This window comes from Entelurus aequoreus, linkage group LG11, assembly GCF_033978785.1.
Source record: "Entelurus aequoreus isolate RoL-2023_Sb linkage group LG11, RoL_Eaeq_v1.1, whole genome shotgun sequence".
NCBI classification, from domain to species: Eukaryota; Metazoa; Chordata; class Actinopteri; order Syngnathiformes; family Syngnathidae; genus Entelurus; species Entelurus aequoreus.
Window position 1 is genome coordinate 42,847,569 of NC_084741.1, and position 13,092 is coordinate 42,860,660.

The window sequence follows — 13,092 nt, forward strand, 5'->3', positions numbered from 1 at the left end:
CTTACAGACTTATCTTTTGCAAGGCTTGTAGGAGCTAACACAACTTGTCTACTTCTCAATTGTTCCATGAACTGAACTGACTGAAGTGCCCAAACTAATGACGCGTAGTATTTTCATATCGCCACAAGGTGTCAGTAAGAGTCTACAATCAAATGGGCATAACATTGCGTCCCACAGGGCAATTCCTGTGGGAAGGGATTCGTTCTCAGGGATTCGCATAAAGAACCAACTCTTTTTCTTTACTATAGTGGTCTCGATAAAGGGTACCGGTTCTCAAAAAGGGATTCGAGTCCGAGGACTCGGTTCTTTTCTTATCCAACAACCGGGAAAACCGGTTTCAAGCATCATCCCTACCGGAGAGACAATATTGATTCCCAAAGGTCTTGTAGGTGTTGAAAAATGATGACCGGAGAGACAAAATTGATTCCCAAAAGTCCTGTAGGTGGTGCTATTTCACATTACGAAGAACGCCAAATGCAACACTATTACAGGCCACCTTTATGCAATGCAGTGGGCTTTAATGGCAATAAGTGAGAAACAAAACATACTTCTGCAACTTTATTTAGATTTACAGTAAATTATATTTGATCTTCTCTACCAAAAGGGTAGTTTTTTTTTAATTTTTTAAATAATTTTGTCAAACCAAATAAAACAAGCAGGACAATAACCAACGAACCAAGAGTTTGTCAAAGAACTCTGGGTTCGTCAAAGAGGCGAATAATCAATATTTGCAGCCAATATTCATTTGCAGTAAAAGTTATTTAAACATTACTAGTACATGTCAGCAAACAGCCGTGAAGAATTCCCACAAAACTCAAATAAATGTTAATTTATGAAAAAGCGATTAAATAAATGGAAATTATAATTTTTATGCTTAATGACATTGCTCAATCACTCCTCTTCCATTAGTACATGCAGGTCTGTTCTATGGCCACTAGATGGCTCTACCACACTGCTCTAGATAATTTACCCGGGTAAATACAGTTCCTCCTGAGTTGTCTCACAATTGCATTTTAAATTTGTAGTTCTCTGCATTACACACAAGCTCTGGTGACTCTTATTTACTTGTTCTCTTTAAAAAGCAAATCATTTGATGGCTATAAATATTTCTGACTGAAGCTGCAATGTACAGTTATTTGTACACTGCATATAAACACTGTTATTGTGTTGAGTTTTGAGTTTATTTCGAACATGCATACATACAAGCATTGTGTTTCAAGATAATAGTAGGACTCATAGTACTCATGGGGTGTACCAATACATTTTCACTTCCGATACCATACTGAAGCGTTGCATGTTGGCTTGTACCGATATTAATCTGATATGATATCAGCACAAATCATAGTACATACTTTTATTTGTTATTCGCAGTGTCACATGCGTTAAGTCACTAGAAAAGGGTGCTATATAAATGTAATCCATTATAATTATTACCATTTCGTAGTGTGGAATGTTAGAAAAAGTTTGATCAATTAAAATTAGTCAGACAATAATGGTGGGTATGAACACACTAACCTTATGACAGATCTATGCTTTTAAAGTGGAGTGTTAATCTGTGTTTTGGCGACACCTACTGGTCGCAAATATTCATTAATTTAAGGGCATGGCAGGATGTTGAATGATCCAGAGACGTTTGTTACTTAATACGTTTGAATTCGTGTTCAGCCCTGGAGACTTCGTATGTGTAAGTAATATGCAGCTACAATTATTTTATATTTGTTTATATTGACAAATTTGTAATGTTTTAGAATGCAGTATTGTTCAATTAAGGATACTTAACACTAGTGTGCTTAGCTGTAGCCTATAGCCTGGTATGTTTACCTTTTGTAAATGGCTTGACTAAAATACAAATACATATCAAATTTGTGTGCTTATTGGAGGACATTTAGATGTTAATTGGCTGTCCAGATTTGCACAAGTAAACGTGCTGAACGACTGCTATCATCTTCTTTTGATGGTATCAGACCGATATCAGTATCGGATTGGGACACCCCTACTTATTACTATCTTGCCTCTGGGCAAAAACATTTCTATGGGATTATTGAAATGTATCTAATACAGTGCAATGCAATCTGATTATTATGCTTTTATGTTCGCTAAAATGTCTTCAATCATGCTGTTAAACAGCACTTTGTAAAACAAGACAACAGCTGGACAGGAAGCCAAATGGGACTATGAAAACCATATACTAACATTACACAGCTGTCTATAATGCATTTTAAAACGTTGGCAGTAGAGTAATTAAACCATCAGTGAGGTAGCAATTAATTGCAAGAGTTAATAATGGCTGGAAAATATTTGCTTTAGGGTGAAACATGTGGTACTAACAGGGAAGAGTGTTTGAAAGAAATAAGGAATTAAGGTGTGCAAGAGTGAACACACATACAAAGTGTGCCGCTTACCCGCCAGGGCTGGGGGTCAAACAGTGAGGTAGAGTGCAGGAGAAGGAGGAAGAGGAGGGAGAGTGGGAGGACCAAACCAAAAGAGGACAGTAAGATATTATTGCTCAACTTTGAAAACATGCATTATTAAGAAATGTTGCTGCTCTAGCTTGTGGTGTTGGTGATGTTAAACTGATCAATCAATATATTGCATCTTTGTTTTTTAATACCTTGAGTCCATCATTGTAGCTGTCAGCAGAGTTCAGACCAGCCAGACTGCTCCCTTGGCTCTGGGCCCCGGGTCGAGGGGGTTTCTTTGGAGGGGCCACAAGCTCTGCAGGAAACATCAAAAACACTGCATCACCCTACAACCAACATCAGCATAAAAATAGATTTAAATAGATGGCTGGAGGAATATAAAGGCACTTTGAGCTCATGCAGGATATATGATAAAGACACTGCCTGCTGGATGAAGACATATGTATATCTGTGGAAGAGTTATGCACTTAAATACACACTTAGAAGTTTAAATGGAAAGAGGAAAAAACTGTGGTGGTTGAGACTGTAATTTTCGGGCCTGTCTATTACCTGCTTTGCCCACGGGCTGGTATATGTGCTGGTTTCCCGCCTGCACAAACAAACACATGAACAATACTTTGGGTTAGCAAGTATGCACACATAAGTAGACGCTAGAGAGGAAATTAAACAACAATTTTACAGGCAAGACTGGAGAAAATCTGACTTAATGTTGAAATCACACCATACTCTGTCTCTAGTTGTCATTTGCAGTATTGTGTATGGTCAACAACCTTGTTACATGTACATAAAAACATTCTACGTAGTGAGTGACACAAAAACAGCAAACAAAGGAGCAGACCTGAGGCATGTTTTAATAAACTAAACGGTGGCAAGTCAGCGTAATTTGGTGCAATTTAATTTTCTCATGTTACAAGCCAAGTTATGATTTTTCTGTGTAGGAAAACAGAAGCAATCGTTCAAAAAGTCTAGCTGCAATGGGAGTCTCGTGTGGTTGACAGCCACAGACACCCCAAAATATTTGACTGCATTTTATGGACCAGTGCACACACATACACACATATATAGGAGGGAGATTTTCCCCACCACAAACCACATTCTATGGGAGGAGGAGGAGGAGGAGAAGGAGGAGGAGTAGTGTGATGAATTACAGACAGAAATATCTGTGTTGTCAACGGCAACATTAGGCTGTAAGGCTAACTTGTTGTGGGATGAAACATTCTTTTTTGGCATGCATTATAAGCATTAACGGTTTCTTGAGTTACTCATGGAAAATAATGAAATACATTTTTTTTTACTATGTTTAATTGTCCTGCTAAAAAACAAAACAACCAAAAGCAAATTTGCTATTTGAAAAAAACTAAACAAAACACATAGAAAACATGCAATTACTTCTATCGTCTTTTCCCGATTTAAAAAAAATAAACTACAAAATGTTTTAATAATTACGGACGTAGACAACCAAAATGTGTCCACCCAGACATCATCTGAATTTCAAACAGTCCATCTTATATTTGGTGTATGACGATTTATAACTGCAAACCATCTTCCTGTCACCCATACACACCTGTGAACTAAAGAGATGCAACCGTGACTATGGTTGTAACAATAAACGGTAATAATGATAACCGCAGTAAAACTCCCAACATTTTAAATTGAAATGTTCAAAAAAACATGATTGATAACTGTACTTTGATAAACTCATTGACTGACTGGTGCCAGCTCTCTAGCTTACATGCCAACATGAAAACAAAAGCTATTAACGTCTTTCTCGATTAAGAAACAAAGTACCCCAATCTAAAATTATATAAACACAATACTGTCTAAACAACTAAGCTATTACCATGACTTGATTTACGTGGACCCTGACTTAAACAAGTTGAAAAACTTATTCGGGTGTTACCATTTAGTGGTCAATTGTACGGAATATGTACTGTACTGTGCAATCTACTAATAAAAGTTTCAATCAATCAATCAATCAATCAATCAATCAATCAATCAATCAATCAATCAATCAAATTCAATTGTGTACATTGAACCTACAAGCTATGCTCTCTTGGAACCTATCCCAGTTAAATGGTAAATGGGTTATACTTATATAGCGCTTTTCTACCTTCAAGGTACTCAAAGCGCTTTGACACTATTTCCACATTCACCCATTCACACACACATTCACACACTGATGGCGGGAGCTGCCATGCAAGGCCCTAACCACGACCCATCAGGAGCAAGGGTGAAGTGTCTTGCTCAAGGACACAACGGACGTGACTTGGTTGGTAGAAGGTGGGAATTGAACCAGGAACCCTCAGATTGCTGGCACGGCCACTTTCCCAACTGCGCCACGCCGTCCCCCGTTGCACTCGGGCGGAAGGCAGGATACACCCTGCACAAGTTGCCGCCTCATTGCAGGGCCAACACAGATAGTCAAACAACATTCACACTCACATTCCCACATTAAGGCCAATTATTGTGTCACCAATCTGCCTACCCCCATCTGTGGAGATGAGAGGAAGCTGGATTACCCGGAAATAACACACAGTCATGGGGAGAACATGTTAACTCTAACCCTAAATATATAAATTAAATTTTTGCAAGAATAGAAAACCATTTTGAAGAAATAACTTGAATAACACAAGAAAGTTGAAGTTCTTGTATACTTTACCACCTAAATGTATTTACAGTTATATAAAAAGTAGTTATTTTCACGATGCAGATTAGAAGAGACATAGGGATAACTGGCATAATACTAATTATGCCAGGGGTGTCAAACGTAAGGCCCGCAGGCCGGATCAGGCCCATGAACATGTTTTATCCGGCCCGCGGGATGAGTTTATAAAAATGAGCCGAAATTTTTGAATGAAAGAACCTGCTGTTCTAAATGTGTCCATTAGATGTCGCAATAGCAATTTATTGTATCTATGTAGATTATGCTACATATGTAAAAAAAAAAACAACCACATGATCACATCACTTCAGTTGAGGAAAATGAGCAAACTACATAAATAACATCCTGTAATTTGATTTTTATATTACTTTTTTATCTTGATAGATTGAAAATCAACACCAATGAGTTGACTGATGAACATTATCACAGAATTTATTCAGAAAGTATAAATAACGACAAATAAAGGTAGAATACTATTAACCGCAACATGTAAGTGTAAAAAAACCCAACAACATTATGATTTGTACATTTTCAGAATGAGCTTTTTCTATTTTTTAACAAAGAAAACAATCTGAAGTTGTCTTTATTTTTAAGTTATCGTGCCGTGATTTTACCATTCCGGCCCACTTGGGAGTAGATTTTTCTCCATGTGGTCCCCGATCTACAATGAGTTTGACACCCCTGAATTATGCACTTATTCTGCATAGTGGAATATGCATCAACTAGCAATAGTTTGATACACACTGTATGCCACCTGGGCTGCATTCAGACTGAAATCTCTTTTAAGATAAATTTAATGTATGTCTGCTCTTGAATGGGATTTTGCTGAAAATCTGAAATTCCCCTCGGGGACTAACCAAGTTTACAGTTGATGATTAATTTGCAACAATCCTCTACAAGAGATTTTGTGAATTTCAATTTACTGGTTGATCCTGCCAGTAGCATATGCTTGTCTCAAAGATTAAGCCATGCAAGTGCAAGTGCAAACGAGTTTGACAATGAAACTGCGAATGGCTCATTAAATCAGTTATGGTTCCTTTGATTCACTCAGCTAAAAGGCTGATAAAAAAGATCTCTGCTAGAATCTTGCTGCTGCCTATTTGTGATCTCATCACCCAAGGAGCACATTAATTCTGAACATGACTGAGACGACGCCATGTGGGATTTTCCTGTGACCCTATTCTTCACACTCTGAGTACTTTAACTGCCTTTATCTGGGTGTGTAATTACAGGTGAACAGATGTGGTCAGAAACCAGTTAACTCCGCTCTAACAGAGTGCAGATTTTTCTGGCGGCACCATAGAATAGAGAGAGCGAGAAGCATAACAATGGATGTTCAAGACTTATGTAATGGTTTTCTATAATAACCAGTGGTGATATGGGAATCCACTGACCCCAGCACAAACAGGTCACTTCCTGCTCCAGGATTACCCCCCGTTTGCTATAATCAAAATAAACACATGCTGCAGACAATTTGCAGTGAGACCAACCAGAACAAATGCCTCCAGTTAGCATGTATCTCTATTAGACATCTTACATTAGTATAACATAATGAATACAAAACATAATGAAGGATACAGTTGTCCTTTGTTTATCGCTGTTAATTGGTTGTGGACATAAACACATTTCCGAGAAGTAGGAATTATTATTTATAAATCAAATATATTCATAGCTAGAGCGTAAAAAAAAAACTGTTTACAACCTTCTAAATATGTTTTTTAATATTATAAGAGCTCTCTAGACATGAAATAACACCCTTTTGTCAATTTTACACTTAATTAATCCAATATAGCAGGGATTCTTAATCTTTTTTGACCTCGGGGCCCAACCTTTCCACTACAGAGGTGCCAGGGGCCCACTCAAATGTTAACTTAGAAAGCTTACTCTTAATTTTAATCATATTCAATAGTTATATTAGACCTACTTACAGTTTCAAATTATATGAAATCCTGTGTTAGTCAAAAATATTATTATTTAGCACATAAACCTTAGGCTTATGTTAGGCCAGGGATCGGCAACCCAAAATGTTGAAAGAGCCATATAGGACCAAAAATACAAAAAACTAAAATCTGTCAAACAATTTAAAGCCTTATGTAAGTCTTATGTATAGATGTGTGTGTCTAAGTTAAAGGAAATGGCAGGCTGTCTTCTTCTAATGGATTTATCACAATCTTTGCAAGCTGGGTCATGTTTGCTGTGGTCTATAACAACATGGCACACAGCCAATATTACATATAGATAATGTGCCGTGAGACAAGAAAATATAAATCAAATACACACAGGACATAAGTAAAGTAAATCAAATGAGTTAAAATATAGTGACAAACGAGGCATAATGATGCAATATGTACATACAGCTAGCCTAAATAACACGTTAACATTGATTAGCTTGCAGTCATGCAGTGACCAAAAATGCCTCCACACAAGACAATAATATCAACAAAGCTCACATTTGTGCATTCACGCACAGCATAAAACGTTGGTGGACAAAAGGAGACAAAGAAGAAGTGGCATAAAACACGTATTTCTGTGGCAACGTCGGAAAAAGTTGTACCTGTAAACAAACTACGGTGCGTTCAAGGTCCGCCAAATTTAGTAGGACAAAACGTCGCTCGCCAAATATTCTCATCATCGAAGCATGTTTAAAATAAACAGTGGGATTTTAACAATTAGGAAGATTTGTGTAATGTTTGTCCTCATACAGAAACCAAATTAAATCTAAAAATATTCCCCCCCCCCCCATCTTTTTCCATTTTCATAAATCTTTGAAAAAGCTCCAGGGAGCCACTAGGGCGGCGCTAAAGGGCCGCAGGTTGCCGGCTCCCAGGTTAGGCTGATTAGAAAAATAAGTATGAAAAATAAATGTACATACAATTATGGTTTGCAAAAATAAATCAAACACATTTTTAATTAATATGTTTCTTAACTATAAACTGTCAATTAAATTAAGGTGCAAATAAAAATACAGCTTCACAACTTTAGTCATAATTTGTGCACTTTAGAAACTTCTCTTATGACTTTAGCTCCAGACTTCTTCTGTTTGGTTGACATTGTTATTACTGCCACAGGTGGTGGAAAGGTGTATTACAACAGAGTATCGCTACAGCCCATACGGACCACAGCTGAGAAACAGATGTTTTTCGGCGGCCCTCAAGGGGGCATTCGCGGCCCAACTATGGGTCTGAGGCTGTGCCCATTAGTTGCCACATTACTGAACAGTGCGCTCAGATTGGTTTGGTATGCCAATACATACTACAGTAGTATTGATAGTTTTAGTTTATTCAGCCATTTTATGCCTGGGAAGGTGGAATTTAGGACCAACATTTTTTTTTTTATATATGCTTAAAAAATATCCCAAAAATCTGCAATGTGGTGAAGCAGCGATATCTGAAGTGCGATATGGCGAGGGACGACTTTAATTGTAATAATAAGTAAAGTGATTTATATTTATATAGCGCTTTTCTCTAGACACCCAAAGCACTGTGCATAGTGAAACCCATTATCAACAAATTTAAGCCACATTTTGAACCAGTGTGGGTGGGTTAAGTAAACCAAGTGGGTAAAGTGTCTTGCCCAAGGACACAACGGCAGTGACTAGGATGGCAGAAGCGGGGATCGAACCTGGAACCCTCAAGTTGCTGGTACGGCTGCTCTACCAACAGAGCCACGCCACCCCACAAAAAAAATAATACAAAAAATACAGAAATAAAGAGCAATACTCTCCCTACAAAGATGCAATCGTGGATTGCAATGGAAGCAATTGTGTGTGTATATAAGAAGTTAAAACTAAATCAACCATCCAAGAGTATTTTCTAACTTCTTATCCAAATTGACTTACTTCCTGCTCTCGTCAAGTTGCTGTCAACACAGAATGATAGAGGCTGAAAACAGGAGCTACTTACTGGAAGCGGGAGTCCTCCGTCATCTCGGTCCAGACTCCCCCGAGAGCTTCTGGTGTCTGGTTTCTAAACAAATAAACAAAATGCCAGAAATTACCCATCAAAACAATCAATTTAAACATTGTTAGTTTTAGTGAGTGACACTAATAAGTCCAACCATGGACCTGGGGTTTAAAGAATGCACAAAAAGCGTACGCGGCAAATATTCAAGTATGAGACTGTAAACCACAGTATCCCTGCGCAAGAATTCTAATAAACTCAGCAGGAGCAGAAGGGTGCAAATCTAACTGCTTCCATACACACAAACCTTTGAGAAACTTACCCCCCACTTTTCATATTTCCATGCACAACAAAGAAGCATCCAACACACACTTTAGGACATAAACAACCTCATCACCATCACTCCCCTCTTTGCCTACCAGCTGTCCAAGACAGGACTTGAAGACCAGCATTGCCGTTGAGTTCATCTATGTTGCTTGATCAGAGTCACTGTGGATCCTTGTGTCTGCCAGCACAATTCATGCAAATGAAAACTCATCCGAACCGTCCTGCTTCCAGCGACCTTATTCATGACTCTAAAGCCAGGAGAAGGGGAAATAGACCCAGAGAGGGGAGGAGAGACGGTGCACGCTGCCAATGAGCGGTCACGCCGACCACTTTCTACCTCTTAGCCCAACATTCTCCTCCTTCTCTTTCTCACTCCTCTTTGAAGGTACGGCATTATAAAACCAGCCTGCCAACCACAAACACATTTATGTGCACATGCACACAGGCACACACAAACTGCCTCCCTAGCTTTTTAATGAACTTGTGTGTTGCCAGTCAGTGATTGTGTTTGTTGCCTGGTCTGTCAGATTCTCTGAGACTAGCATTAGCTTGGAATTCACACAAACCACACCTGCAAGCAAACAAACATCCTATAGGAAACTGACTTAGGCAATTTTATATTTTTGAAGTGTCTTCTTCTCAGAGGTCTAAAATAAACATACAGTGGTACCTTGGTTTTAATTTGTCCCGGTTTTAGTATAATTCCATTTTGGGAGAAAATGTTCCCCAAAAATACATCTTGGTCGGCCTCGGTTTTAGTATACTTAAACGCTGTTTTCAAGAACACTTACGCACGAAAGACTGCGGAGTCCCGACAGTGTGACGTGTAGTGCTAGGAATGTATCGCGCATGCGTGCGATTGCAAACTTGTGTGAGAACACAGCCGTTGTCAGTGCATTTTCAAAATAACAAAAGCGCCAACTCTTTGATAAATAAGGTGAGAAACACTTCAAGAAAGAGGTCGTACCGAAGTATGAAGGTGGTGTACTTGGGGCTCGCCCCTCCTCCCTCGCCGCTCATCACCGTCAAGAGTCTTTAATAAAGGTAAAAGTGATGTTAAATGCTCATTTATCAATTACATTTATCATTTACAGCACATGTTTCAAACTCAAGGCTTGGGGGCCAGATCTGGCCTGCCACATCAGTTTTATGCGGCCCGTGAAAGCCTGGAAATAGTGTGCGCCAATAAAGCATTTAATCCATCCATCCGTTTTCTACCGCTTGTCCCTTTTTTTATTGCTAAATGTATATGTTTTTTCACTTTTGATATAACAAAACATTTGCATGCAAATGCATATATTTTGTTCCTGTTTATTTCTAAAATGGTAAATGATCTGATCATGAAACAAAATATTCTAAAAATGTTTTTGTTGTGAAAAATAATTAGAATTAGAATGTGTTCAGATGATATGATACCGATATTGAAACCTTGACTATTTTCGAATACCGATATTATATTTTATATCATATTTATTATTAGCTGTCTGCAATGGACTTATGCTGTCTTTAAGTTGAATTAAAGTGGTAATGTTTTTTTGTGGCCACAATATTTCCTTAAATTAATCTCAGGATCAAATAAATTTAAATGATCCGGACATGTTTGTTATTGAATACTTTGTAATATGCTTCTGCCTTGGGAGACTTTGTATCTGTAAGTAATAAGACAAATGTAGTTGTTTGATACTTTTTTATACTGACAAATGCCATGTTTTAGACTGCAATGTTGTTCAATAAAGGACACCTATGTATGTCTAGCTTGAGGGCTATTATGTGCTTAGCTGTTGTGTAGCTGCTTTATCCTAGTAGAACAATCTTGTGTGCTTATTGGAGGACATTTTGACGTTAACTGTCTGTCCAGCCTTGCACAATTTAACACACTGCAGGACTGCCTGTATCAAAGCTTATATCGGACATTTTAGCTGCAAATCGATATAAATTCAAACTGTACTTCTTTTTTGCTGATATCGGCCCGTATCAATCGGGACACCCCTAACCTAAATATCTGTGAGTTATGATTTCAAAGCAAGTAAAAAAAATAATCAAATAATTATGAGGTGATTACACATTTACATTCATATAAATGTTGCCCTGTAATGGGGACACCCCTGATTTATATGCATTGTTTTCTATGTATAAAAGTAATTAATTCTCCATAAAAAGTTTTGTGTTAGCATTTTTGGGTGTCTGGAACAAATTATTTTTTCTTCAAAGGATTCGGTTTTCAACAACCTCTTTACAACAGATCAATAACAAATACTAAGGAACCACTGTAGTTCTTTGTAAACAACAGTCTGTTTTCTAATAAGTTAAATGCCTGAACTTAGGAGCAATTTTGAGCTGTTAAACAAAACAAGGGGGACCAATGTGAACAAATATAACAGTTCTTAACTGCAGCAATGGAACAGAATTGTTGATGGAAACATAATGCTCATTTATGGAATTACTGAACCAACATTTTTTTAATCACAACTAAACATGGATGAGGAACTGTCTGTATATGAGCATCTGAATAATTAATGATAATATTTTGCATCAAGGGTAAGCACAGTGAGTCACTGGCATGCTTTGTTTGGATTATTGTCGGGTTCCTTCTGACATTACTACGCATTTTATCCAGGTTTAGGACTGGAGAGGGGCGAGGTATTGGGTCACTGGCTGGGAATCAACTCAACCCTCAACAAAGGCCGCATAATGGACCACGCCAATACACCCATGGAAATAGTTAGTAATATTAAAAAGAAACACTATTTTATTTTAATATCACTATTCCTTCATCACAAATGCAGCATAATTGATAAGCATTTGATAGATTGGATCAAATATGATGGCGACATGCATCTTGGAGATGAAACGCAAAAAAACGCAAAAATAAACAAGACAACTTTCCCATGCAGTAAACAATAACATATCTCAAGATCACACTTAAAGGGGGCATTGGCGACACATAAATAAATGCTTGTCAGATCAGGTTACAGTATATCGTTGAAATGCCTAAAAAGCATGTACAGTATACTGTAGCCTGTAAAGTTTTGTCCACTGTGTGTTCCAAGTGTGTTACCAGCAGCCTTTCCTCTTGCTCCAGCCACCTACGATCCTCCTCCATCTGCTGCTGTTGTAGCATCAGCTGTTCCTCCATTAACAGGCACTGCTGGCCTACACACGGCTGCAAGTCTAGTTCTCTGTCCTACATACACACACACAAAAAGACACCACACACACGCAAAAGACGCACAAAATAAACAATTCACGACAGCAAACATGCAACACAGGGACACATGGATGAAGACAAACACAGATAGCAACTTATGAGAAGCCGGAGCAACACAGTGGGCAGACACACTGGAATAAATCACGGATGTCAATGGCTTGTGTGGATCAGTGCTTTATTTGCTCTTTTTGACCTCCAGAAACTAAACTGTAGGTTTGGTAAGAAGTAACCAGATGAAATTTGGTCTCCTACCTCCATGGCTGAGCCCCAATGGACCATGTCCTGTCCGTGCGACTGGGGGAGGTGCTGTACATGTGAGTGAGCGTGGACGTGGTGGCGAGGGTGCGTGTGCGCGTGATGAGTGTCCAGCATTGCGGCCGGCGGTGGGTAGAGGGCGCTGGGCACCGAAGGGAGCGTGTGAGGGCCGGGGTACCCTGCCATCTGACACATACAGAGAGGATCTTGGATATTTGATCATTTCTACCAAAGCACACGTTGTACTGCACAAACTGGGACACAGAATGTAATACACCACTGGTATACGTACACAAAGGCAACATATCTTACACTTAGGAG

General features: G+C 38.6%; 1 protein-coding gene across 17 annotated transcripts in view; it reads right to left on the reverse strand.

Annotated features, from left to right (window-relative positions):
* LOC133660156 (focal adhesion kinase 1-like) overlaps positions 1-13,092 on the reverse strand; it is a 104,261-nt gene that overhangs the window by 13,025 nt on the left and 78,144 nt on the right. For 9 of the 17 annotated variants that reach the window (XM_062063350.1, XM_062063349.1, XM_062063352.1 and 6 more), the window contains 6 exons: positions 12,769-12,957; positions 12,367-12,492; positions 10,276-10,341; positions 8,985-9,047; positions 2,970-3,009; positions 2,612-2,715 (listed from right to left, as the gene is read on the reverse strand). In XM_062063350.1, coding sequence (XP_061919334.1) covers positions 2,612-2,715; positions 2,970-3,009; positions 8,985-9,047; positions 10,276-10,341; positions 12,367-12,492; positions 12,769-12,957 — 588 coding nt within the window. The remainder of the gene's footprint in view (positions 1-2,611; positions 2,716-2,969; positions 3,010-8,984; positions 9,048-10,275; positions 10,342-12,366; positions 12,493-12,768; positions 12,958-13,092) is intronic. The other 8 variants (XM_062063365.1, XM_062063364.1, XM_062063355.1 and 5 more) reach the window with 5 other exon arrangements.